Source organism: Stigmatopora nigra, chromosome 6, assembly GCF_051989575.1.
Source record: "Stigmatopora nigra isolate UIUO_SnigA chromosome 6, RoL_Snig_1.1, whole genome shotgun sequence".
Taxonomy (NCBI): Eukaryota; Metazoa; Chordata; class Actinopteri; order Syngnathiformes; family Syngnathidae; genus Stigmatopora; species Stigmatopora nigra.
This window is the reverse complement of record NC_135513.1, coordinates 15,335,236-15,361,048: the sequence shown is the minus strand read 5'-3', so window position 1 is coordinate 15,361,048 and position 25,813 is coordinate 15,335,236. Positions and strand designations below refer to the sequence as shown.

The window sequence follows — 25,813 nt, the reverse complement described above, 5'->3', positions numbered from 1 at the left end:
AAATAAGATGTCGAATTTGGGGAAAAACAGCCACCATTTTAATTGAAAGGTAACAACCACCAACATGTAAACAAACCTAAAATGTCAGTGGGTAAGAGAATACAATTTAAGAGAGTTGTTGTTGACTAAAATCAACTGGAAACATTCCATTTGACACTCACATCTAAGCGATGAAAAGACATTGTGGCGAGTAACAATCTCCACCCAAAACTAAAAACTTCTTACTGGAGGAAGATGACATTTCCAAATGGAACCTCTGGAACAAAAAAAAATCAACACTTTCTCCTTGGACTTAGTCGGCACATTCTGGAACACACAACAAAAATGAAACATTTAATACCAAGAAATACAGAATTAGACAGAATTGTGAGTTTTTTGGACCTACCTGGCTCCTTGAGATGCCGGTCGTCCCCCAGCAGTGCTGCCGGCGTCTGCGTCTGTTCTTGTAGGATTTCCTGGCGGAGGTCGTTGGTCCGCCGCTCGTCCTGGATCCTCCTCTGAAGCTCCTCCTAGCGACCCCAGTACAGTTTAAGTCATTTCCCTTACTTTTTTGGAAGACATTTTAACTTTTTGTCTACCTGGCAAGTGAGGGAGGGCAGCTGGGCGGGCGGCCCGTCCACTCGCACAAAGTCGTCTTCGTCCGATGTCCTGTGACCGCTACCGCTGCCGCCAGATGCCGCTTCCTGCCGGACGGAGACCTCGCTTCTTAGTCGGGGGGTTGGTTGCCAAACGGATTTGCCGGCTGGCCACTTACGTCCACGTTGACCATGACTGGGGATTCCGTGTCGGGGGTGCCGGTGGCGTCCGAGGGGGCGGGGATTTGGCTGCCACCGCTCGCCAGGTTCTCCTCGTCCGAGTCGGCGCCTTGCTCTTGGGGCATTGGCGCTAAGGAAAAAAAGCAAAAAGTATTTTTATAGCTACTCAAGCTAAAGTTATACACTTTTTCACATTTTTATTATTCAATTATGATGTGGAAAATGCCCAAAATGCTACTAAACTTATATTAAAAAGCAATACATACCCCCAGTGTCGTCTTCGTCTGGATTTGGGCGGTTTTCTTCAGTTGGATCATCTTCCAACGGCCCCTGCGGGCGAGTGGAGACGCACACCATCAATTAATGTGACTTAAAAGGCAACGGAAGGTCAAAACACACCTCAATGTCGCCTTCCGTTGAAGCCGGCTGGGAGGTTTGGACATCGTCTTCGTCGTCATCGGGCACGGGTTGAAAGCCATCCGGCTCCTGCTCGTCGTGGCCGTTTAGGTCCTTGCTGCCCATGTCCGGTTCCTCTTCGACATCGTTTTGTTGGTCATCTTCGACATCATTTTGGTCGTCATGGTCGCCACCGCTTTGGTCTTCATCTTCTGCGTCGTTTTGGTCGTCTAAGGCTCGGCCCTCAGCCTCAGAAAGCCCTACAGAGAGAAAAGGAGCGGCATTTTGTTATGTCCTCTCCAAGACGAAAGATGCTTGTCGTCCATTTACCGACGGGATGCTGCATCGGGAGCAAGTTTTCTTCATCTTCGCCTTCAATGCGTTCCGAGCGTGGCGAGGACGCCGCGGTCTGTCGGTTAAAGCCATCGTCTTCCTCCTACAATAGAAAAATATTGTTTTATTAGTTTTGTCGTCCTAAAATTTAACAATATATGCTTTGGAAAACTCATTTAAAATAGTCACACACCTTATTTTCCTTCCCCTCTTCCTCCGTTTCATCCTAAAACCGAGAGTAAAAAAACAATCTGTTAGCTCCAACTCCAAAATTGCATTAATGCCACCCAATGAATTGACCTTTAAAGTGCTATCATTATGGTTGTTGCGCCTGGATTCTGCGGCGCCATCGTCCAAATCCCGCATGAGCCGAAAGAAGGCCAGTTCGTTGAAGAGGATGTCCGACACCTCCACCAGAAGGTCTTCGCCGCAGTCGTTCAAGGTTCGGCCCACAAAGACATTCAGGGAATCCTGTGGCATCAAGAGACATGGCGTTTTTGGACACTGCCATTGGTATTAACATGTCCAAAAGTACCTGCAGGATGCCGCCGAGTTGCCGGTGGAAGAATCTCACAAACTCTTTGCTCTCGTCGTTTTGCCGCGTCAGTGCCAAGACTTTGCGGCGCAGAGACGCCAGCAGATGCGGCGTGCAAACCTCGTCCATGTTCTCCTACAGCCAAAAAAAGAATATTTACCATATTTTTTTCAGCATAATAGCCACCTCCACATATAAGACGCACCCTCAAAATGGCCTTTAAATCGTTGAATTTGACAATTTCTTTCATATAAGACGCACCCTGGAGAAGTGTTTTTGCACATTTATTTTTCCCAGAATTTATTTCATTGACATCAAAATAAATTTTTATTAAGTGTCAGACGTTTCGTCCTTGAACTTGCAGTTTTGTGCACGTCAAGTCTAATTTGTGCGCATATAAGCCGTACCCTTGATTTTTTTAGCGACAAATATGCGAGAAAATACAGTTGTAGTTTGGTAAAGTCCAATATTTAAAGTGTGTACCTTGAGGAAGGGAATGACCTCCGTCATGATATCCTTAATGTGCTGGTTGAGCTGGAGGGTGTCGATTTGAGGGCAGCGCACGGGAGCAGCGGCGCCACCTGTGCACAAACAAACACCAGCATTCTGTCTACTGTCTACTTTTAAAGAAGAAAAAAAATCATCATGTTATTGTCGCAGGCCACACGTACCGGCGTCTTCCGAATTTGCAACAGCGGCAGGGGACGATCCCGGGCCGTCGTTGTCCGAGTCCCTGGCGGAGCTCCGCTTCATGCGTTCGTATTGACGCATTCTGACAAACGCTTTGTCCAAGTGGATCACGGTGTTGCCTGTGCCAACACAGATGACATTATTAAGACCGTCTCATTTCAAAGTTGACAAGAATTTGAGGTAGGAGTGGATAAAGTCCTATCCTGGTGTATTTAGACTCAATTTGGTAACTTTCTTTTGCCGAAAAAAGGCACCTTGCTGTGCAAAAACCGACTCTACGCACTATTTAACCAGAGGAGAAAAAAGTAATGAAATAAAACCAATACAAAAACGTTGAAACCAACCTAGATCGTCCCTGGAAAAAGGATCCACGTTGGTGGATGACAAAATGCTGTCATTCCCCCCCGATCGCAAATCCTCTCGTTTCTTCTTCAAGTTTTTCTCCACCACCTCCTGAAACAGAGACATTCGATTGGTTGTGGCCAGCCCAAAGTGTAATCATATCAAAACTCTTACGGTTTCGCTGACGGTGGAGCTCTCGCTGGGCGTGAGCTCCGACTGCGAGCCCCCGGCCCACGAGGCCACGCCCACGGGGCGCATCTCTCGCGAGGAGGCGCTCTTCTCCGCCAAGTGCCTGCTCACTAAGTCCTGCGGGGGCGCCAAAATGACCGTCACCGACCGAAAATATGTCGCCGTGGTTGTTTGAGCTTACCTGCAAGGAATAGAGCGCCCTCTGCCTGAGGTAGTCGGTATTGAGCAACTGCAACTCGTGGAAGAGCTCGATGAGGAAATGAGGCCGAGACTCGTTTTGGGAGATCAAGGTGGCCACTTCTGAGTAGATGGTTTCGCGTAGAGCCTCGAACAGGGAGAACTCACTGCTGCCATCTGGAAGTTTGACACGATATTTCGTCACATTTCGTCTGTTTTAGTGCATTTTGGTCGATAAAAGAGAGAAAGAGGCGGTCCGGCGGGGGATGGATGCAAGTGGGGGTGTTTTTGGGAGAATTAAGGTTGCCACCATTCATAAATAAACTAATTGATGATGATTATAATCAACATTTTTTTAACAAAAATACAAATAAAGGGAGGAAAATTTTGTGGTACTCAAAAGTAGAACCACAAAAAACTTCCAAATACTCTTAAAGTGAAAATTCTGATCATTTTTTAATCAAGAGTTTTAACAACAATCTACTTTTAATTAAAAACATATTTTAAAAAAAAAATATTCCAAAGCTTTTATCTCAAGATATAACAGTAAAATAGGTGCATTTTAATCATGACCAATTGGATATCATAATTTTTCCATTTAAAATTCTACAAAAAAAATCTGCGCATTTGCATTGACTAAATGGAAAATATAGAGCGATTTGATTTATTAATATTTCAATATAAATAAAACTGTGGCAACCCTATGGAGGTTTAAAGGGGCTAAAAAGATGATAGCATGCTAACTTTTACCTTGTGCTTCCGTGCATGCAATTCGGTTAGAGAGGAAGGGTGTCCTCCAAGCATATGCTGTCAGTAAGATACATGAAAAGTCAACCCAAAAAGATAATGCCAGGACAAAAATGTGCAAAAAAAATTCAAAAGGTGTTGAAAATAAACAGTCCTAAGTGTGCGATGGAAAAACTAACTTAGAGGGTGAAAGGGTCTACAAGTGTTTTTTGGTTTGTTTTGGTCATACCAGAGGAGATGTCGTTGGGCTTGTCGCCAAACTTGCTTTTGCTGTTTAATTTCTCCTGCGTGAGTTTATCCAAAAGGTGCTGATCTTTGTGGTGACGAGATGATGGCGCCCCCCTGTCTTGTTTCAAATCGGCCGTGCTGCTCAGGCTGTCGCTTTCCACGACTGATGGACAGAGAGAGAAGATATTTTAGTGTGGGAAATTAATTTTATACATGACTTAATGATTGATTTAAAAGGGGGAGGGGATTAGGAAATATAATACACATTTAGATCTATCATTTTAACTTGATCCTAAAAGTCATCATTGACATTCCCAGGCCGCACTAAATGATGCGGCGGGCCACATTAGGCCCCCGGGCCACCACTTTGACACCACCTCTGATTTAAACCCTAAAATCAATACCAAAAAACTCTTTGCCGGCTGTGTACCTTCGTAGTTTTTGTTCCATATTAAAGTGGAAAACAGAAAATATTTGTATATATTTTTAGATTTTACAAAATAATTTTTAAGCTAAAAACACAAAAACGGATTAAAAAATTGCAATTATTGATTTAAAAGGGGGGAAATCAGGAAATAGAATATACATCTATACTCTTCATTTTAATTTGATCCTAAAAAATAAAAGTCTCATGATTGACATTCCCGGGCCACACAAAATGATGTGCCGGGCCAGATTTGGCCCCCGGGCCGCCACTTTAAAACCACCTGTGATTTAAACCCTAAAAATCAATCCCAAAAATCCCTTGGTGTACCTTCATTGTTTTTGTTGGGCGCTTTCCCCCTTTTACGTCGGTTCTTGCTGCGGGAAGCCAAGTTGGCCTGGGCGGAAGCCTTACGTCCGCTCTTGAAGGTTTTGGTGACGGTGGCGGGATCGGCACGTTCGGGAATGCTGCTAAAGCTGGCCTCCGAGGTCCGCTCGCACTCGGCCGGGGGGCTGCGGCGTCGCTGGGGGGCGGCGTTGTTGGGGAAGGTGACGTTGGACCAGCCCGCGTCTCTAAAAAACGGAAATTTAAGTAAAATGGACGGTACGGAATGGAGGGCAAAATAGCATACCGTCTATCGGTGCTGATGTTAAGAGGTGAGCGCTGGAGTGGAGGCGGGAAATTCATGTAGTCGGGTTTGATGGAGGTGTTGGGGTTCAATTGCTGCTTCTGCTGCTCCAGGCCCCCCGGATTTGCACTTGGTGCGCCCTGTGGGAACTCGCCCAGGGTTTTGGGGAAGAATGGAAACAGGCTAAATCCTGCCATCAAAGAAAAAAGGATCATTAAGCCACAGGGACAAAAATGCATGCTCCATTGGGTTCAGGTCGGGTAATACGCTCAGGTCAGTTAAGTGTAAATAACAAGATCAAGTGATTTTGGAATAGGTTTTCACCAAATATTATCTTGACATATTAAAAATGGGATATATCATGCATGGTTAAGATCCCGATAAGATTTTTTTCCATATTGCTCAGACGGTACTCGGACGTATGGTCGCCGGACGTTTGATCGCCTTAAAACCGTTGAATTTTAAAATTTGTCTCGTGCAACAATAAATTTAGTTCATCGATTTATCTGTTTTTCCTCTATTTTCAAATAAATGACCCTATCGGCCATATTGTCTTGCATTATGGCGTTTCGTGAATGTCAAGTCTAATTTCTGCGCATATAATCCATACCCTGGATTCGTCATTTTTTGTAGCAACAAATAAGGCATATATGGGAGAAAATACATTATCCGTACATCACAGTATCCTTACCTGGAGATGACGATTGTTTTTGTTGTGAATTCTGCTGTTGAAGGAGCTCATTCAGCACCTGTTTCAGTCTGAAAGAGGATTTTTTTTCAAGTCAAAGGCACTTTTTTTGATTCAAAATGTGTTTTTTGTTTACCTTTGTACATTGGTCTGCTGCCAGGCAAGTTGTGTGTGACACTGGTTGAGCTGATGCATGACCAAGTGGACTTGCGGAGAAGTCAGGTTGTTGGGCAACACGCTGTACGAGCCGCTCATCAAGCCTTGCAGCATGTACGACAGCATCTTGAAAAAAACCAGAAATCAGACGGGGTTTCGCCCTCAGATTTCCGGCGTCGCTCCAAGGAGCCACCTGCTGGTCCTGCAGCAGGGTCTGACACATGTTGTTGCTGAAGTCCAGCTGCCTCTGAAGCTGCCCAATCTGCTCCTGCCAGTGGTTGGAGCCCTCGGCCGCTGACAGATCGGAAGCCCAGCACAGGTTCTCTTGCCGTCTCGCCGTGGACGGCGGGTTGGAACTTCTGGGGGGCGGCCCTTGCCGATTGCCGGATGGTTTGGCGCCCGGGGTCTCGGAGGAAAAGGCTGCCGGAGACATTACGTTGCTGTGGAGAAAAAGAACTGGAATTGTAAGACCTTTTTGGCAGTGTTCTTCACAGGTGAATCTCCAATAAAAGTACAAAATCTATTTTTTTATTAAAAAAACTAATTTTCTTAAATAATGTTTTTACTTGTATGTATAGTCTCTTGTTTAGGGATTGTTATTTTTTTATTGAACAAAAAGAAAACTGGAAAAATGTTCATCTATTTTGAAAAATAAAAAATATCTTTTTACTCATTGATTTTTGTCATATTTTTCCATTCACTTGACCTACATTAAAAAAAGGCCAAAAAAACAATCTAGTAATGTTATTCTGACCGTTCTTGGTTCTTCCTCTTTGTGAAGATGGGCTGAGTCCTAGCGGCGGGAAAGAAGCCTTCGTCGTCGGCAGAACTGCTCCCAGAGCTGTCGTCCTCTTCCTCGGCGCTGCGTTCCGAGCGATAGTCCTCGTCCTCCTCCAGGTTGCAAGGACTTGAACCCCAGGTAGCCATGGTCCTATTTACATCAGCAATATTAATCCCAAAATTTAAAAAAAAAATCAATTTCTGGGTCATTTTCTCTACATCAAAGATAGGGAACCTATGGCTCGGGAGCCACATGTGACTCTTTTAATGAGTACATCTGGCTCTTTGCTAACCTGTGAGCTAAAATATGGAAACCGCTGGTGAAAGAACAAAGATACTACATCTAGAACTGCTTTAATATTCATTTTTTTTCCACTATAGAATCTTCTGGAATGTATCCTCTCATTTGAATGGCAACAGCATAAGAATATTTTAAAAAATATTATTTTTTTTTCACTTTAAAACTTACATGCATGGACTTAGACTCTTAAATTCGTAGTATGCCTCACAAGGAATAACATTGCACTAGATGTTCCCCCCCAAAAATGTTTGAAGTACCATCGTAGTACCTTTCATCCCGACTACCGGCTGGTAGAGTAGTCCCCTCTCGATCGTCGTTCCCGCACAGGGAGTCGTTGAGGTCGCGGCGCCTCTGGCTTTCGGCCATCAGGGATTCCAGGTGCTTACGGCGTTGGCGCAACTCCTCCCTGGCCAGATGGTGGCGCTGCATCTCGGACCAGAGCTGCCGGAGACGCCGGCGCTCAATGGAGAATTGCTTCTTGAAGAGTAGGCTGTGGATTTGAGGCTGGCTCACCTCATGGTCGGGCACCGAGGTGGCGGCGGCTTCCGCGGCGGTGCTCTTGAGCACGGCCGGGCTGCCTTTGGAGGCGGAGAATGGAGAAGGCTGCGCGACTGCCGGCGTGGACGTGGCACCCGGGACCTCCCATGCTAAACTCGGATCGCTCACTTGGCTGGAGAGTGAGGACTGTGGCCAGAAAAGTTGGAAAATTAATATTTCACTCATATTTCATTCATTTTATAAGAAATGTAAAAAAAATATATTATTATTGTATTTTTCACATATTAGCTACCTCCGAATATAAGCCTTAAAATCGTTAAATTTGACGATTTGTAGCCTTTAAAAAATGTTGAATTTGACAATTTGTACCCTTAAAAATCATTAAATTTGACAATTTGTACCCTTAAAAATTTTGAATTTGACAATGTGTACCCTTAAAAATTTTGAATTTGACAATTTGTACCCTTAAAAATTTTGAATTTGACAATTTGTACCCTTAAAATCGTTCAATTTGACAATTTCTCTCATATAAGCTGCCCCCGATTCATCATTTTCAACTCCATATTCATGGTTTCACATAATAGGGAGTACAAATGTGTTACTTTGAAGGAAAACCTTTAAGAAAAACAAACATTTTTTCCCCTACAACTTAAATATTCACTATATTACATAAGTTATTTTTATTTTCAAAAGACTAGACCTACAGTGCAAAAGGCAAATGTACCTGCAAGTCAGGGCAGGTCAACTGCAGATCTTGTATCTTCCCCTGGATCTCCCCGAGCATCTGGCGCTCCTGGTGGAGCTGCTTGAGCGTCTGCTTCTGCTGACGAAGCTTCTCTTTGTAGATCTTTTCCCTGCACCGTCCACGAGATCCAGTCAGTCTCGGGTTTTGTTGGCCAGCCGAAGAGGCTCTCGCTATTTATGCATACCTGGCTTTGGTGTACAGAGCGACATCCGATCCCCGGGGATCAGATTTCGAGGCAGCGGCCGGCGGACCCGCCGCGCCGACTCGAGTGTTGTTCTGCCGCTGGTGCAATGCTTCCTCCTCATTGGCCGCGGTGGTGTCCGTGTCGTCGCTCTGGGGACGGCGACAAAAGCGGCGTTGACAGGTTAATTGGCGAAAAAGTGATAATTATTGATAGACTGATCTTTTTTATCGTGATAATTATTTTTTTGTCATATCACCCAGCTTTAGCTACATGTATTACAGAGAATTTTTTTCAACTCTAAACTTGCCTCAAAAGGACAAACTAATTCAACGTTCCCACCTGCACCATGGCGACAAGCTCCTGCAATTGCCGCATCTTCTGCTTGGCTTTATGCTGGTGAACCTCTTGAGCAAAGCCCACGCCATTGACCAGGCTGCCGCTGCTCGAACCCGACGCATCGTCATCCTGACCCACGGGGCGAACGGCGCCGCACTCTCTGCCGTCGTTCTTGCGACCTTCCTCGTCTTTCGCCCAATTGTAGGCCCCGTCCCGGTTGTACTGGCACTCTAGCCAAGTGGACAAAATAGGGCATATGTCGTCACTCGTTCAAAACGTGGCCAAAGTGCGTGTTTGCGAGTTTACCAATGGCCGAGGGGAGGTTGAAGCTGCGCAGATTGGCCGCGGTCCGGTTGTTGATCTCCGTGTTGAGTCTACTGTCGTGATTGTCTGCGTTGGCGGCGGGGCTGCCTGACACGCGGCGCCGGTTCACGTTGCCCCAGTGTTCACTGCACTGTGAATTCCTAAACCAAAACAGACATAAATTCTTGTATCAAAATCTTAGACAAAGGGTGTCAGACTCTGGTTGGTTCGCGGGCCGCTTTAACGTCAATCGTTTAACGTTGATCCTAAAACAGAAAGTCGGCACTCCTATAATATTTCACAGCATTAATTGTAGCTATGAACAGAACCAAAGTGTCCACAGTGAAGCAAGTACCTGACATTAGCGGGCGGCTGTTGATTCTCCTGCTCCGAGTCAAACATGGCCTCCAACAAGGAGCCGTCCTCCGTCCCCTCCTCCTCTTCCTCGTCGTCTTCTTCGTCCTTCACATTTTCATTCACCGCGTCTACCATCATGTCGGATGTCTGCTGAAAGTACTGCACCAGTTCCCTCAACTCATTCAGGCGCTTGTGGACCTCCTTCAGCTTTCTGTTGGGGTACAAAATGGATCCCAGGACATGAATGTCCGTCGATGGCGGCCATTGACTTTGCGTATGAGGTCACCTGAGTTTGTCCGAGGAGTTGCCACCGTCTGTGGGTTGTGGGATCGAAGAAAGAAAGGCGGCAGCGGCTACGGCTCCGTTTGACGGACAATCAGAAGAGCCGCCTGTGCTTAAACTGCGCTGTGTTGACAAGACTTCACCTAAAAATAAAATGGACGCCATTAAAGCAGGAAAAGTATCTTAAGTGTGGAGAAAATCAGGACCAATGAAGAAAGGTTTGGCCAAGTTTCTGACTCAGAATTCTGAATTGAAGCATTTTTAACACCATTTTTCTTTTTTTCAGTGGCCTTAACACAAGCCCCAAGATATATATTTAAAAAAAGAAGCCCCAACAACAACAAAAAAGCTCTTACAATAGTTGTTATTAAGCGTCTGGTCCCTAAGAGAGTGCAGCTCATGCAGGATCTTGTCCATGGTTTCCTTCTTGTCTTGGAGAACCTGCAGCTTGGTGAGCTTGGCGCCATCCAGCCCGCCATGGGGCCCAGACGCCGAATGAAGCACGGGGCGTCGCTCGGGCGGGCCCGAGGCTCGGGAGGGCTGGGACCAACTCACTTCTCTGGAGAGCGAGAGACTCTCGGCCTGACGGCGGTTGTCCGGCACAGATTTGCTCTACAACGGGACATGTCCAAAAATTAGAGGCATAGTGTTTTCGCATGGTCCCAATTTGAGGTATACCTGAGAGTCCCTTAGCTGGTTATGGAAACGCTGGATCAAATCATTGAGTTCGTCATTGAGCTCCGACGTGATGCTAACACCGGACACGCTGCCCGTGGTTTCAGGAGCAGCTGCGATTCATAATAAATATTTTTTTTAAATCCAAAGTTGCCATAAGCATGCCTCAAGAAAAGGAAAGTACTTTTAAAATGAACTCTTACCCGCCGCATCATCGATAACAGCTAGCGCTTGCTCGGCGCTATGCTGCATAGCCAACAGCGCCTCCTGGCGTCCCTGTAGGGCCCTGAGCTGGTCCTGTTGCTCCAGCATCTTCTTCATCAGTTCCTGCTGCTTGCAGAGGTTCTCCAGTTCTTCCTTTGGTTCTCGTAAGGCCGCGTCGGGCCAGCCACTCTGCGGGGAAATTGCCAGTTGTATTAAAACCGCGACCACATGCTAGCTTACTAGTTAGCGCACCTACCGGTGCACTGGATGTGTCCGAAGACCTCACGTCAACGTTCAGCGAGGAGCTTTCCACTAGGGAACCCGAACCCACGGCGGAATCTTGGGTCCTCACGTCGTCTTCTTCGTGCTCCCGAGCCTGGAAAATGTAAAGATATTATATCTTGTCCTTCTCAGTGGCAAGACATGATTACAGTGCCCCCCTCTAGGGATTGAATAGTCATTCCAAATGGCGGAAAGTGAGCATAATTACAAAAAAAGCACTTTAACCGCGTCTGGTAATAGTTTTAAACCCATTTGCAACATCTCTTAGTCGATATGATAACAAATTTGTCCCATTTCAGCCATTACAATAGATTGCAATTCATTTATGTTAATTTTTAAGGGTGTACCTTTTGCTAAGAATGCTAAAAGTATCCATATACAAATACAATATGATTACTTTGCCGATGAAAGGCATGATAGTAAAATAAAGTCTTCATTGTGATAAATGTTCACAATATTCTACTTTATGCTAGTAGCTAGCGCCTAGCTAGCTGCCTCCTACTGAGAAAATTGCATTCTCCAAAATAAAAAGAGGGCAAACCCACCAGCATTTTCTGTAAGAAGCGCAGATAGGACTTCTCCTGCTCCTTGAGGTGCTCGATGAGATGAGAGAGGCGCTCCACGTTGGCCGGCACATCGTTCTTCTCCAGCAGGTCGTCGCGCATGGAGCTGGCCTTGCCGATGTATTCGCGGATCTGCACCAGTTTGCTCACCAGCTGCGAAACAACCGGGCGTTTGCCCATTTTAAACTAGAGAGAAAACGCTAACCGGGACGTTCGCGGTGTGTATTTATAAACTGCCCTAAATACGGGCCGTGTGTTCCCATTTCACTTTTTCTCTACTTCTGTCGCTAGGCTGGATTTCTACTATGTTTGATCCATTAAATATGTCGCCCTGGTTTGATGATGGAAAAAATAAGGATTCTATTTATCTTAAATTTATGGTTCTTTCTTGCTCTCTTGTAGCTAGTTTTTACTCTTAAGTCTATAAATCTCAGGTCCAACTAAAGGATGATAAAACTGTATTGGCCTTTGAATAATAGTATATATTTTTACTTAATGTGCATTATTGGGCAGATCAAAGTGAACCAAATTTGACCTAAAGTCAGCTTTTGTCTTACCAGGCTGCAGACAACGTTAGCATCTCCCCCCTCGATGTCGACGCAAGCCTCCGCCGCCGCCCTTTCGGCGCTGCCACGCGCCGGCCTGGTTTCCTTGGGGGTGGCCCCGGGAGTAAAGACCTCCCTCGTTGCCGGACTCGACTTCTTGGCTTCCTTAACGGCGCCGGGGGTGGAAGAGGCGCCGGACCGGTGCAGTGGGCCCCCCTTGCTTTTGTTGGTGTTGACGTGGAGCGAGAGAAAGTTGAAAGGTTTCTTGTTTTCCGTCGCTAGCTGCCGTTGGTTGTTAGCGGCCGTGACGCGGCCTTGGGAGTCGCTTCCGATGCTCTGTGATGGATGACAAATGGGAAAAAATGACCACAAGGCTCTCTGACAGCACCATTTAACGTCTGGTAACAATCAAACCATCAATACACTACCAAAATAATCATTTACAGGAACACAATTGTACATGTTATGAATCAATACTATGCAAATCCAGGATTTTATGTTTACTTCATCCAAATCGGAGAAGTTGATCCTCTGGTGGATCTTGTCCAGCTCCGCCTGATCGGGAACCGAGCGCTGGCTGATGAATTTGACGGGCAGCTGCCTGCGGCGGCCGGTCCAGGGCGTGGAACTGGGCGAGATGTCGTTAGTCAGGCGGCTTTCGGACACTGCGGGGGCTGACAGTTTCTTTTTGTTCTTCTCTGACGACCGGTTGGCTTTCTTTTGTTGCGTGCCGCCCCACGCCTGAATAACAATAAGAATCGTAACGGGTGAAATAAGATATTTATGGCATAAATTTCATGTCCTTAGTGGGAACCTTGCCCCTACCAAAATGGCCGCCTGAGGCCATTTTGAAAGGGGGTAAAAGAGTCAAACAGTGAAGTGGAATTAGTTTATAACTTGAAGACAGCCAATTCATTTCAAGTGAGAAGGTGACAGAGGGTCTGGTGTATATAAAAAAGTTATTTACATAATTAACAGGCCACGGGGAGGAATAGTTTTGGTTGTTTTACCCTGTTGTTAAGTCTGTCGTCCAGGCTAGCGTTGGTGACGCTCCAGTTGTGCGGTTCCTCGGCGCTGTCGTCGAACGGAACGCCTCCAGTTGCCATGTTACCTCAACTGAAAACCGACAACAAAAATGCCCCGCGTCAACATGAAAAGAACGCCGCTCATGGCGACTTTGTGTTAATTAAAAATTCAACGACTACTACTAGCTACCCTGTCTAATTGCTGCCACTCGACGCCGTCACTTTTACGTCACAAAGGACACACGAAGAAGTAAAGCGTCGTCAAGCGGGCCACTACCAACGTTGGATTAAAAAGAAAATTGGGACGAAAACAATGTTGGAAGGTCTTTAGAGTTAGCTGATGAGAAAGGGCTAATACGCACTTTGAAATGGTTCATTACCCCCGGGAGTCACCATGGCAACAATGCCCCCTCCCCTACCCCCTCCCGCGTTGTTAACACTTAGCAATTAGCTTTGGCCTAACAATAATGACAAAACCTACCAAGTCAAGTCAAAATAAAATGTCGCCACAAAGTATCATTGTCGGATGCTAACTAAACAGGAACGCTGCAAGACGAGCTAGTCGTTCTTTTAAGAATGTTACGTCGAAGTAAACCGACGGCATATTTGTGAACACTTCAAAGAGAACTCACCTCCACCGTAGTCTTTGTAGACGTTGCACTGGGATGTCTTCTTTAATTTGTATCCCTGGTTGAACCCATGTGGTAAATTCCCGCACTAAAAGACACGATATAATTTTAATAAATCAGCGAGCTTCGTTTGATCAACTCAACCTGGTGTGCTCGGAAATTAATTTGACGTCACTAAAGCGCGACTAGCACATCGACGATCTTAAAGGTAAAGAATGACAATATATAAAAATAAACTTGTCAGCTGCGGAAAACACGACAAATTAAATAGAGTATATGCATACAAAGTAAAACTATTTTGCTAAAACGTATTTTACCACTATCATTTTATGTTCTATTGTGTTTTCAACCACTGTCAACTCACGATCTTCTACTGCAACGATCCTCCTGTCCTGAAGATGGCAGTGAATCAAAAAGACGCAAACAGAATTGACTTCCTCAACGCCATCGTGTCGTCCGTACTTACCCGCTAAAGTGTTCGGATCTGGCACGACAACCTAAAATTGAACGTAAATGAAGCGTTAGCTCACTTAACTCCACTTAGTCGAGTAGCTGTTTCCCGAAGAAGTACTTCATTTCGCCCGTCCGCTTGCGGAGTGAGTATAATTCATTTATTGACGTACATCATGTATGCTATTGCATTAGCAGCTAGCGTTATTTTCCAATCCCTCGACCCTACCGATGAGGCTTTTTGTTACTCATTTTATTTGATAAATTGATGATTATTACGACTTTACTGTTATTCATTCTATATAACGTCGATCGAACGATGGCACTTAATGTTTTTATGTCAATGTTTATATTCTTATTAAGTAGGGCAAGGGTGTCAAACTCAATTTAGTCTGTTGTTGTTGCTCAATACGCTATAAATAGCGAGGATTTTCAACAAAGGGTTGAGGTTTGGATAATTATTGTTCCAAATCAATGGGCAGTCTCAATTTTATTCTAATAAATTATTTGTTATTGAATTAAATAAGCACTAAGTTAGGGGTTTGCAAACTACACCATAAGGACTCAATTTTGTCGCTGCAGGCAACGCAAGGATGGGCTCGTCCAAGAAACACAAGGAAAAGACCCGCGACCGTGAAGTCGACGAGCGGCGTCGCGACCATAAGAAACACCGGCGAAAGGAGCGCGACCGTGATGCTACGGACCGCGATGGCGCCCGGGATAAGGAGCGCCGCAAGCGCTCGGCGTCCCGGGAGCGGAGCGGGCGCGAGGGTCGCGGCAGGGGCGAGAGAAGCGCCGGGGAACCCCGTATCAAGAAGGAGAAGATGGACAAGCCGCAGGAGGAGGGCAACGACGAGGTCAAAACTCAGTCGGCTAGCGGGGACGCCTCCCTCAGCGTGGAGGAGACCAACAAGCTCCGGGCCAAACTAGGCCTCAAACCGCTGGAGATGAACGAGGGTAAAAAGGAGCTGGGCACCAAGGAGGAGCCTCTGGTGGCCGAGACCATCAACCCGTCTCTGGTGCAGAAGCAGAAAGACATGAAGGAGAAGCTGGCAGCCATGAAGGAGAAGCGTCTCCTGAACCAGAAGCTGGGTAAAGTCAAGACTCTGGCTCAGGACGACTGGCTGGAGGACACCGCCTCCTGGGTGGAGAAGAGCCGTAAGGTGGCTAAGGAGAAGGAGATGGCGGAGAAACGAGCCCAACTCCTGGAGGAGATGGACCGGGAGTTTGGCGTCAGCGGCCTGGTGGAGGAGGAGTTTGGGCGGGGCCGGAGGAACAGCGCCTACACGGCGAGGGATCTCAAGGGTCTCAAAGTGGAGCACCAGGTGGACTCCTTCGGCGAGGGACAGACGGTCATTCTCACCTTGCAGGACAAGGGGGTCCTGGAAGAGAAGGAGGACGTGCTGGAAAACGTGGGGCTGGTGGACAAGGAGAAGGCAGACAAGAACGTGGAGCTGAAGAAGAAGAAGCCCGACTATAAGCCCTACGAGGAGGAGGAGAGCGTGGATGACATGGTGGGCTTCAAGGCACGCACCGTGCTGTCCAAGTACGACGAGGAGATCCAGGGCGAGAAGAAGAAGAGCTTCCGTCTGCAGACGGGAGGCGTGGCCGACGGCGAGCACGAGCGGGAGATGAAGGCGGTCCGGGAGACGTTGCGCGCCCAGGCGCAGACCCTGGAGATGCCCTCGCTGGCGTTGGCGTCCGAGTATTACTCGCCACTGGAGATGGTGGGCTTCAAAAAGACCAAGCGCCGCGTCAAGAAGATCCGCAAGAAGGAGAGCACGTCGGTGGCCGACTTTCTGCTCCTGGACGAGTCGCGGAAAGAAGATTTCGGCTCCAGGACGCGCGGGCGGGGCCGGAAGAGCGATTTTGAAGGCGCGGAAGAAGGCGACGAGACCCGCCAAGAGGCGCCGGCGTCCGACGACGTGCGGACGGCCGACATGGACATCAGCGAGGACGAGGACTTTGTCCCGCCCGAGCCCTCCGTCCTGGAGGAGGACGAAGCCGAGCAGGAGCTGCAGAAGCAGCTGGAGAAGCAGAGGAAGCTACGGCAGAAGAAGCTACTCAAGGACGCCGGCGAGAGGATCGCCGAGAGAGTTTCGAGGCCGGCTGCCGAAGAACCCGCCGCCGTCAACGAAGCCGCCACCGCCGACGGGGACGGAGAGAAACGTAACAACATCGTCTTCAACGCGACTTCCGAGTTCTGCCGCACGCTAGGTGACATCCCCACTTACGGTTTGTCGGGAAACCGCGAGGACCAGGAGGACATGATGGACTTTGAGGACCAGGAGGAGAAGGAGGACGGCGGTGGAGGCGGCGGGGGCTCCGACTCGGACGGCGAGGACAACGTGGGATGGAGCAGCGTCAACCTGGATGAGGAGAAACGCCATTCCGACCTGGCCACGGCGTCCGCCACCATCTTGGATGAGGAACCCATCGTCAACTCGGGCCTGGCCGCCGCTTTGCACCTCTGCAAGAATAAGGGCCTCCTGGAGACGGAGATGCAGAAGGTGGCCCGCGTCAAGGCCAACAAGGGCGCCCTCCCCAACGACAACTACTGCATCGAGGACAAGATGGGCTTCGACGATAAGTACAGCCGCCGCGAGGAGTACCGCGGCTTCACGCAGGACTTCAAGGACAAGGACGGATACAGGCCCGAGGTCAAGATCGAGTACGTGGACGAGTCGGGACGCAAGCTGACCCCCAAGGAGGCCTTCCGCCAGCTCTCGCATCGATTCCACGGAAAGGGCTCGGGCAAGATGAAGACCGAGCGCCGCATGAAGAAGCTGGAGGAGGAAGCGCTGCTCAAGAAGATGAGCAGCAGCGACACGCCGTTGGGGACCGTGGCGTTGCTCCAGGAGAAGCAGAAGTCGCAGAAGACGCCCTACATCGTGCTCAGCGGGAGCGGAAAGAGCATGAATGCTAACAATATCACCAAATGAACGCTCGGGATAAACACACTTGTAGATGTAGTTGGAAATTAGTCAATAAAAAGCAGACAAAGACGAACAGTTTGCTTTCTTTTGGTGGCGTTGGCGGGGAGAAATGTCCATTTTACTTGTTTTTTCCTCGCCACCAAGTAATTTCAAGTCATTTTAGGTCATTTTGATCAATTATTTTCGTTTACCCTTCCGAAATGGCCTCCGGGTAGCCATGTTGGTCGGGGCAAGCTTCCTATCAAAGACAATGTAATGACATAACTTTTTTGTGTGTAAAACGGGCTGTTTTGTGTGTGTATGTAAAAGAAAAATGTAAAAATCCAAGCATATTAGTCCGTTTTTAAATAGCTTAATTACATCAAAACACTGGCAACAGCTTACAAAATTGAAATTCCCCACCCTCGTGAAAAAAAAGTTTGCTAAGTGTAATTTGTTTATGTTTAATAAAGCTACTTAAATCCTGAATGATTTGTTTTTGGAACAACTTGTCGATTTAGAACCAGCATTTTGCTCTCTAGGGCGTGTTATCGTTTTATTAAAGCTATATTATCCAAAAAATGAAATTATCTTTTCATTTTTGCATAGCATTGTAGTAATTTAAAGACGATAAACACGGACATGTTTACGGAAGCGAGTGTCACATCCAAACAAACAATTCCGGTTAAACCGTGACAGCTTCCTGTGAGGCTAGCAAGCTTAGTGGATGCTAGAGTTTAAGGAGATTTCCATGCCTTGAATTCCCATCCTGCGCTTTTTAGGTAAGTCTTACTATTATTTTCACCGCTATTATTAAGAAATATAATCGTGGAGTCCGGAAAATGTTAATTAGTGTGTAGCCACCTGCAATAGTTTTAATAAAACGTAGACTATTATACAAATTTAGAAAAAAAGTTACCGATAAAAGACGCATTTTTCCCGATGAATTGTGGGTAAATCATTTTTATTATGATGTTTAGTTTGGCTCTGAATTGCCATTTTGTGTCAGTATGATGACGTGTTTCGGGGGGAAGAGACTGCCTCATCATAGCGGAGTATCATAGGCCATCATCTGTCTGTCATAAAGCGGACATATTATGGGAACTATTCTGCTTTAGCATTTGCAATTATGAAGTCCATTTTGGATTTTTAAATGAGGATTTCAAGTGGTGCCTTGATCTGATTGGAGATCCTAAAGGTGACGGTGAGTCCTTTGGATGTATACTTTGTCAACAATTGTTGATTATTATTGTTAAATGTTTTCAAATTGTATAACAAGTGGCTTTTATTTTAATATTGAAAAAAAAAACTCAATAAAGACTAAATGTGACTTAAATGGAACCTATTTATTATTAGGAAAACAACCAAAATGAGTTTAAATGACCATTTTGACTGATGTCGCTCCGGCAGGCCGCCGCGATGTTGTCGGAGTCCATGCCCGCTTCGCCCGCCTCACCCGCCCCGCCCGTCACGCCGGCCACGCCCACCCCGGGAGACGGCTACAAGGGCTGGCTCTTCAAGTGGACCAACTACATTAAAGGCTACCAGAGACGCTGGTTTGTCCTCACCAACGGCCTCCTCTCGTACTACAGGTACCAAAACAGCACATTGGTTGCCAATGACGGCACTAAACATCCAAAATGGCCGTCACGATTTTAAAATGCATTGCGCAGGAACCAGGCGGAGATGGGCCACACCTGCCGCGGCACTATCAACCTGGCCACGGCCAGCATCACGGTGGAGGACTCGTGCAACTTTGTCATCTCCAACGGCGGCGCCCAAACGTACCACCTGAAGGCCAGCTCCGAGGTGGAGCGCCAGCGTTGGATCACCGCTCTGGAGTTGGCCGTGCCGTCGGGTGAGTTGTGGTTTCTGCCACGCCCCCCATGGGACCTTTTAAAACCGTGGCGGTCCACAGACGACTCCGCCGACGAATCCTCGGAGACGACCAGCGCCTCGGGGCGCGACGGTGTCCGCGGGATCGAGTTCCAAAGCACGCTGCGGGCGCTGGGCAGCAAAGTGGAGGACCTCAGCACGTGTAATGATCTCATCGTCAAGCAGGGGTCGGCGCTGCAAAGGTGAGAATACTTGCGGGTTACTTTATATTGAATGTGGGCGTTTTCGGGTCACATTATTATTATTTTTTTTTTTTGGGTCAGTTTCTGCTGATTTTGGGTCATTAACTGTATTTTTTTAGGACTATTTTGAGTCATTTTACTGTATTTTTTAGGACTATTATAAGCAATTTACTGCATACTTTTGGATATTTTTTGTCAATTTTGTAAAAAAAAAAAAAAAAAAACTCTACAAATTGAGTTTTATTATGTTGAAGGGAAAGGTTTCTGTGCCATTGTACATTTTCCAAAATGAAAATAACACAAGTTTCCCTATGTTGTTGTTGGGGGCGTGGCCTCTTTGAGCAGATCTTTATCGGAACTGGAGGGCCTTCCCGCGGTGGCCGACGCCGGCGACAAGATCCGCCAAGTGACGGAGAGGGCCACGCTCTTCCGGATCACCTCGGACGCCATGATCAAGGTCGGTCCCCGGCGTCCACACCACCGCCATCGGCGCCGTCTGACCCCTCGACGGTCATCGCCAGGCGTGCCGCGACTTCCTGTCCATGGCTCAGAACCACAGCAAACGCTGGCAGAAGGCCTTGCAACTGGAACGGGCGCAGCGCCTTCGATTGGAGGACACGCTGGAGCAACTAGCCAAGCAGCACAACCACCTGGAGAGAGCTTTCAGGGGCGTGGCCGTGCTCTCGCCCGCCTCCTACGCCGACGCCCACTTAGGCGGCAAAGGTAGGATCGAAATGTTTACGTTGACAAACTCCCACTTTGGACGGATTTGACGTCTACTAAAGACAATTTAATTCACAAAGAGAGCCTTTTCTGCCCCTACCAAGATGGCGTCACGGCGGCCATGTTGGTGGGGGCCATAATCACCTTGAAAGTCAATCACTCATTAAATTTATGTAATTTTTTTACCAGGTGGTTTATGGAAGTCATTATATGAGGTTTATGGAGTTATTTAATTATTAATTAACATTTATAATAATTGTCACTGACAATGCTTGTCATGCAATTATTTAGAAAGAAAAGTGAGGTTGTACCTTGGCCAGATTAAGATCCAAACTTTATTTTGAAATTCATGGTCCATGTAAAGTGGGAGGGGCCAATGATTTGGACGTCGACTTAAGGTTAACTTTTAATTTTCTTTTTTTTAGGTCTCATTTCCAGCAAGGGCGACGGCAGCGACGAGGACGACGACGACAGCGAGTTTTTTGACGCCATGGAGGACCCGGCCGACTTCATCACCGTCCCCGCCGACCCCGAGTGTCGCAGGTGGCGACCGATTGGTCCGCGTGGCCGCCACTCAAAGACCTAAAACTCCTCCCCCTCCCTCCCTTCCAGGAGATCCGGCAGCGTGGTCAGCGGACTGAGCAACGAGACGGCCGCGGACGACATGTCGGTAAACGCGTCTACATTCCATTTGAGCGGCCAGGAGACACATAGGAGATTTTTTCCGTGCTATTTAAGACGCGGATCCAGGGTCTGAAAAAAAAGTTTTTTTGTTACACATTTATTTGCTCATTAAATTGATTCCAAGTGCTCTTAAAAAGCTCTTTTGTGCTTTCATTTCACTTGTTGAAATGGCCCAAAACCTAAGATGAGCTCACAAAACCAAATTATGCAATTATTGACCCTATTTTTGGGGAAAATAAATACATAAAAAACTCACTTTTAGCCTTTTTATTTTTCAAATTCTTACCTTTTTGGTGCCTTTTTTAATACATCAATAAAAACATAGGGAGAATATTTTTAAACACAATAAAATACAACAATACATATGAATTCATGTTTAGTTATTTTTCGTTTTTATTATTCAACCTTTTTTAAAGACTCTTTTTAGCACTGTTTCCACCACATTTAATTATGTTGATTTAAATTATTTTTAACTAGACGTATTTGCATGATTTTATTTCGATTTTTTTTCGATCCAAAAAAAACAAGATTTTTTTTTTTCCAGTTTGAGTCGTCAAAAATACTTTTGAGAGCGATAGTCGTCCAATTCCTTTGGACAGGGAGAGTTGGCGCCGATCCGGATTGGACATCCATTGGCGTCAATGCAAATACGCCAAACAAATCCCTCTTTTTTTTCATCTCACAAACATTTTCTTTCTTGACTTCAGTTGGACGAGCTGTCGTTGGCGTCGGCGTCCACGTCGGCGTCCACGTCGGCGGCCCGGCGTCGGACGCGCATCCCGGAGAAACCCGACTACTACCTCAACCTGTGGAGCGTGATGAAGAACTGCATTGGCAAGGAGCTCTCCAAGATCCCCATGCCGGTGAGTTGAGGAGGCAGGGCCACCATCAGAGCCAACCGGAATGAACCAAAACCCGCCCCTCCCGCAGGTGAACTTTAACGAGCCACTGTCCATGCTGCAACGTCTGACGGAGGACTTGGAGTACCACCACCTACTGGACAAGGCGGCCAAGTGCGGCTCCTCCCTGGAGCAGATGTGCTACGTGGCGGCCTTCACCGTGTCGTCGTATTCCACCACGGTGCAACGTACGGGGAAGCCCTTCAACCCGTTGCTGGGGGAGACCTTTGAGTTGGACCGCTTGCAGGACTGTGGCTACCGATCGCTTTGCGAGCAGGTAAATTGTGCCATATTTTAGAATTATATTTTGTTGTTGTATAATGACAATACAGTCTTTTGATTTTGAAATTGCCCAACACTAGCATGGATGATTTCCCTTTGTCTCCATTGGTTGGCTAGGCTTTCCCCACCCCATTCGGGGTGTTCTTGTCGTCTGGCTGGGATGGGCTCCGGCACCCCCCGCGACCCGCGTTTCCCAAAAAAAAATGAATCTGGTAGTTAGCTAGGATGAGTTCTAGCACATCATCTCATTTAGTGTCCCAAAAACATGATCCTTATCAATGAATATTGTTGTTTTTTTCACCCATATTTTTATTTATGATCAATTCATTGAATTTGAATATTTATTTTTCTATTTAGGTAAGCCACCACCCACCGGCGGCGGCCCACCACGCCTTCTCCGAAAATGGCTGGACGCTCCGTCAGGAAATCGTTTTGGCCAGCAAATTCCGTGGAAAATACCTGTCCATCATCCCATTGGGTGACAACCGTCCCTCATGTCCGTCACGTTCAGGCCACGCCCCCGAAGTGACGGCCATTTTTCTTCCCCCAGGTTCAATCCAGTGCATTTTTGAGAAGAGTGGCAACCATTACTCTTGGAAGAAAGTCACCACCACGGTACACAATATTATCGTGGGAAAATTGTGGATTGACCAGGTGAGAGGATAGGTCGCCATCTTAGGTCAGGCCAATTTTTTTGTTAAATTCATTTTTTTTACTTCCAGTCGGGCGAGATTGACGTGCTGAACCACAAGACGGGGGATCGCTGTCATCTCAAGTTTTCGCCTTATAGTTATTTCTCCAGGGACGTGCAGAGAAAGGTCAGTCGTTTTTGGTCAAATTTGGCTGTTAAAGACCACGATAGACGTCCAAATTCATTTGGAGTGGAAGGGTTAATAGCCGAGGAACAAATGTTAATTGGCGGCCTACTGAGGATAAAGTAATTTTCATTACAAGCAGAAAAAGCCTTGAAATCACTTGATTTTGACCCTACCAAGATGGCTGCCCGAGAGGTGGCCATCTTGGTAGGGTCAATTTAAGGTGTTTTAATGCTTCTGGCAATGATCACGTTCAAATTATTAGAATGAAATTAAAATGAACTCATGTTCCCTTCCTTTTGAATTGAAAATTAATCACTTTAATTTGAAAAATTAAAGATGTTAAAGAAATTTAAGTCAAAAAAGTTGATATTTAAAAAAATCTTCCAAAATAAATATCTAAATGCAACAATAACAAAAAAAAATAACTAATAATATAATCTAAAATAACACAAGTGGGCGAGTGGTTAGCGCTTTGGCCTCACAGTCCTGGGTTCGATTCCCAACCGGTCCTCATTGTTTGCCTATTCAGCCTTTTTTCATCCCAATGTTTTTTTCCGGCAAGGTGACGGGCGTGGTGACGGACGCCGAGGGCAAGGCGCACTACGTCCTGTCGGGAACGTGGGACGACAAACTGGAGCTGTCTCGGATCCTCCACAGCAGCACGGACGCCGACGGCGGCGGCGAGGGCAAGCAGCGGACCGTCTACCAGACCCTCAAAGCCAAGGAGATCTGGAAGAAGAACCCCTTACCGTACGTTACCCTCTGCTTTATCCCACCTGGTCGCCAATTATAATTCTTTTCCGTTTGTCAGGGAGGGGGCGGAGAACATGTACTACTTCTCGGCGCTGGCGCTGACGCTCAACGAGGACGAGGAGGGCGTGGCCCCCACCGACAGCCGCCGCCGGCCCGACCAGCGCCTGATGGAGGAGGGACGCTGGGATTCGGCCAATGGCGAGAAGCAGAGGCTGGAGGAGAAACAGAGGACCGCCAGACGGGAACGCCAACGCCGCCGATCCTCGCTGCGGGTCGGCGAAGACGCGGATGACGACGCCGAAGCCGACCGAGGTAGGACGTTAGGGTCCCGTTCTTGGATGGGGAGGGGGTTAAAAATGGCGTGTTAGCCAATCATGAAAAAGGGTAATGATGATATGGAGGAATAAATTGAGGGAATATTTTTGCTCATTTTAACGTAATTTTTGGGCTTATTTACATTGTAGCCCGCACAGACGAGATGGCGATGGAAGCCAGCGAGGATGAAAGCAAGTATTGCCAACTAGTAGTAGCCTTTAGCTTGATGTTGCTAGCGCGCTAGCTAGTGCGCTATCTTACTAGCTAGCTAGTGTTCCTCCTCTGTCTGTCTTTCCATCCTTTCTTGTGGTTCCGCCCCAGCCGCAAACAAAAGCAAGCCAATGCTAGCAAATAGAAAAACTAGTTTAAGTCTTCACATGGCAAAGATTGAATGCACTAGACGTCCAATCAATTTTGGTTGTCCCTGTCAAAATGTATTAGGAGTCAACCACCATCCATAGCAATCAGCCATTGTTGTTATTATTTTTGGGGGGATAAGAAGCCTATCAATTGACAACTGGCTACTTAAATATTGTTTCATTTAAAGGACAAAAAGTAAGTATTTATCTTTTTTCTTATTTTGGGGGAGCAGGTGGGCAAGCCGATAACTACCAAGCGCTGTGGTTCCACAAGACGAACGACCCCGTTTCGGGCGAGACGTTGCACGTCTACAATGGAGGCTACTGGGAGACCAAAGATGGCGGCCTGGGCTGGGACGCCTGCCCCGACATCTTCTAAAAAAAATTAAAATACCTTTGTATTATCTCAAAGGATGTCCCAAAGGGGTAAAAAGTAGATAAAAATGTATTTTTTTGCCCCAACTTGCACATAACGTGATTTAAAACAATTTCCCCAGTTGCCAGGGTAGAATAATAATATTTTCACAGCTAGTCTGTACTCACAGTTAAGTAATCTGCTGGTACATATTACTAAACTGTGCATACAATTGTAGAATAATATCACTAAAGTGTATTTTACATATTTAAATGTATCCAGCAGATAAATATGCTCACCCAATGTGATAAATTGAGCTTTTTTAGTTGATTTCTTCACTTTTTTTGCTGTCACTGGACATATTCACATTTGTAGTGTAAATATAAATATAGAAATGTTCTAAGACATGCTGTATATGTATAGATTTTGCATTATTTTGTTATCCTAACGCAGTAACTGCCATAGCTGGTTTTGTATATCTAGCTATTGATAAAATTATGTCAAAAGTTGAGATTTTACAATGAAAAAGTTATTCAAGTGCGATTTTTTTTTTCATCCTGACCACCAAAAAGCTGTTATATGGGGTTTTTTTTTGGTTATCACTATCTAAAATTGTCCGTTGTTCACCTTTTTTAGTGTTGTCGTTGGATGAAATTGAACTGTTAAAAGTCGTCTGTACTGACATTGCCATTTAGAGTGATATGAATAGACATCTATACATTTTTTAACATTAAAAAGATAGAAATTTGTATTATACTTTGAAATGTTATGAAAATAAAATGTTTTTTGTGAAAATTAATGTTAATTGTGTTGATAGAAGTTTAATTGCAAGTTTTAGACGTAAAATTCAGTCATTTAATTGTGTTGTTGTTGTAAATACATGAAAGAATATAAAACGCCATTTTTTAATTAATTTGCACCCGTTGATAATGAAAGACGGCCAAACCATTTGGACCCAGAGGGTTGTTAGCAACTATTCGACCATTTGCCCCGGACTGGAAAATGTTATTTTTCGTGGAAAATAAAGGCATGTCAGTAATTCCTTTTATGTAAGTCATTCTTTTTTGCATTATTTCCAATTATAAAGCAGAAAGTTTACAAAATACTCATTCGGAGTTTGATTAAGCTTTATTGACACCCCCCGCCTCGTAGTCGCGTCTTGGAAAAACAAGCGCCAACACAATA

General features: G+C 46.2%; 3 protein-coding genes across 3 annotated transcripts; 2 read left to right on the top strand and 1 right to left on the bottom strand.

The window, feature by feature from the left end:
* Nucleotides 1-3: 3 nt before the first annotated feature.
* On the bottom strand, nt 4-14,173 carry pcm1 (pericentriolar material 1). Its single transcript, XM_077718700.1, has 40 exons — nt 14,001-14,173; nt 13,354-13,459; nt 12,848-13,084; nt 12,356-12,679; nt 11,781-11,951; nt 11,210-11,329; nt 10,953-11,142; nt 10,753-10,862; nt 10,431-10,686; nt 10,079-10,217; nt 9,791-10,003; nt 9,439-9,596; nt 9,136-9,362; nt 8,797-8,945; nt 8,592-8,721; nt 7,883-8,053; nt 7,638-7,810; nt 7,043-7,219; nt 6,482-6,728; nt 6,269-6,414; nt 6,136-6,203; nt 5,448-5,634; nt 5,147-5,388; nt 4,394-4,555; nt 4,168-4,224; nt 3,422-3,594; nt 3,226-3,357; nt 3,054-3,162; nt 2,691-2,828; nt 2,503-2,600; nt 2,020-2,154; nt 1,785-1,955; nt 1,678-1,710; nt 1,482-1,587; nt 1,155-1,411; nt 1,022-1,085; nt 755-885; nt 579-683; nt 386-509; nt 4-306 (listed from the first exon to the last, which is right to left on the bottom strand). Exons 2-40 carry the CDS (start codon nt 13,447-13,449, stop codon nt 293-295), a joined length of 5,940 nt encoding a protein of 1,979 aa, XP_077574826.1. The 5' UTR covers nt 13,450-13,459; nt 14,001-14,173; the 3' UTR covers nt 4-292.
* A 220-nt stretch (nt 14,174-14,393) lies between these two features.
* On the top strand, nt 14,394-17,851 carry sart1 (spliceosome associated factor 1, recruiter of U4/U6.U5 tri-snRNP). Its single transcript, XM_077718695.1, has 2 exons — nt 14,394-14,593; nt 15,030-17,851. Exon 2 carries the CDS (start codon nt 15,041-15,043, stop codon nt 17,387-17,389), a length of 2,349 nt encoding a protein of 782 aa, XP_077574821.1. The 5' UTR covers nt 14,394-14,593; nt 15,030-15,040; the 3' UTR covers nt 17,390-17,851.
* A 1,187-nt stretch (nt 17,852-19,038) lies between these two features.
* LOC144197948 (oxysterol-binding protein 1-like) lies at nt 19,039-25,427 on the top strand. The gene is made up of 14 exons (XM_077718696.1): nt 19,039-19,220; nt 19,281-19,440; nt 19,786-19,897; nt 19,962-20,163; nt 20,589-20,706; nt 20,776-20,833; nt 21,555-21,710; nt 21,778-22,023; nt 22,386-22,506; nt 22,579-22,682; nt 22,751-22,846; nt 23,409-23,596; nt 23,658-23,911; nt 24,507-25,427. Exons 1-14 carry the CDS (start codon nt 19,049-19,051, stop codon nt 24,650-24,652), a joined length of 2,133 nt encoding a protein of 710 aa, XP_077574822.1. The 5' UTR covers nt 19,039-19,048; the 3' UTR covers nt 24,653-25,427.
* The last annotated feature ends 386 nt before the right edge of the window (nt 25,428-25,813 follow it).

What these genes read in the sequence shown, in the direction of transcription:
- pcm1 (XM_077718700.1), bottom strand. Translation starts at nt 13,449, where the DNA reads ATGGCAACTGGAGGCGTTCCGTTCGACGACAGCGCCGAGGAACCGCAC. An exon ending in GCCGGTAGTCGGGATGAAAG is followed by an intron (nt 7,220 to 7,637) that starts GTACTACGATGG and finishes TGATGTAAATAG; the next exon opens with GACCATGGCTACCTGGGGTT. An exon ending in TGCATGCACGGAAGCACAAG is followed by an intron (nt 3,595 to 4,167) that starts GTAAAAGTTAGC and finishes TCAAACTTCCAG; the next exon opens with ATGGCAGCAGTGAGTTCTCC.
- sart1 (XM_077718695.1), top strand. Translation starts at nt 15,041, where the DNA reads ATGGGCTCGTCCAAGAAACACAAGGAAAAGACCCGCGACCGTGAAGTC.
- LOC144197948 (XM_077718696.1), top strand. Translation starts at nt 19,049, where the DNA reads ATGGGCCACACCTGCCGCGGCACTATCAACCTGGCCACGGCCAGCATC. An exon ending in CGGCCGCGGACGACATGTCG is followed by an intron (nt 20,834 to 21,554) that starts GTAAACGCGTCT and finishes TCTTGACTTCAG; the next exon opens with TTGGACGAGCTGTCGTTGGC. An exon ending in CGACGCCGAAGCCGACCGAG is followed by an intron (nt 23,912 to 24,506) that starts GTAGGACGTTAG and finishes TTGGGGGAGCAG; the next exon opens with GTGGGCAAGCCGATAACTAC.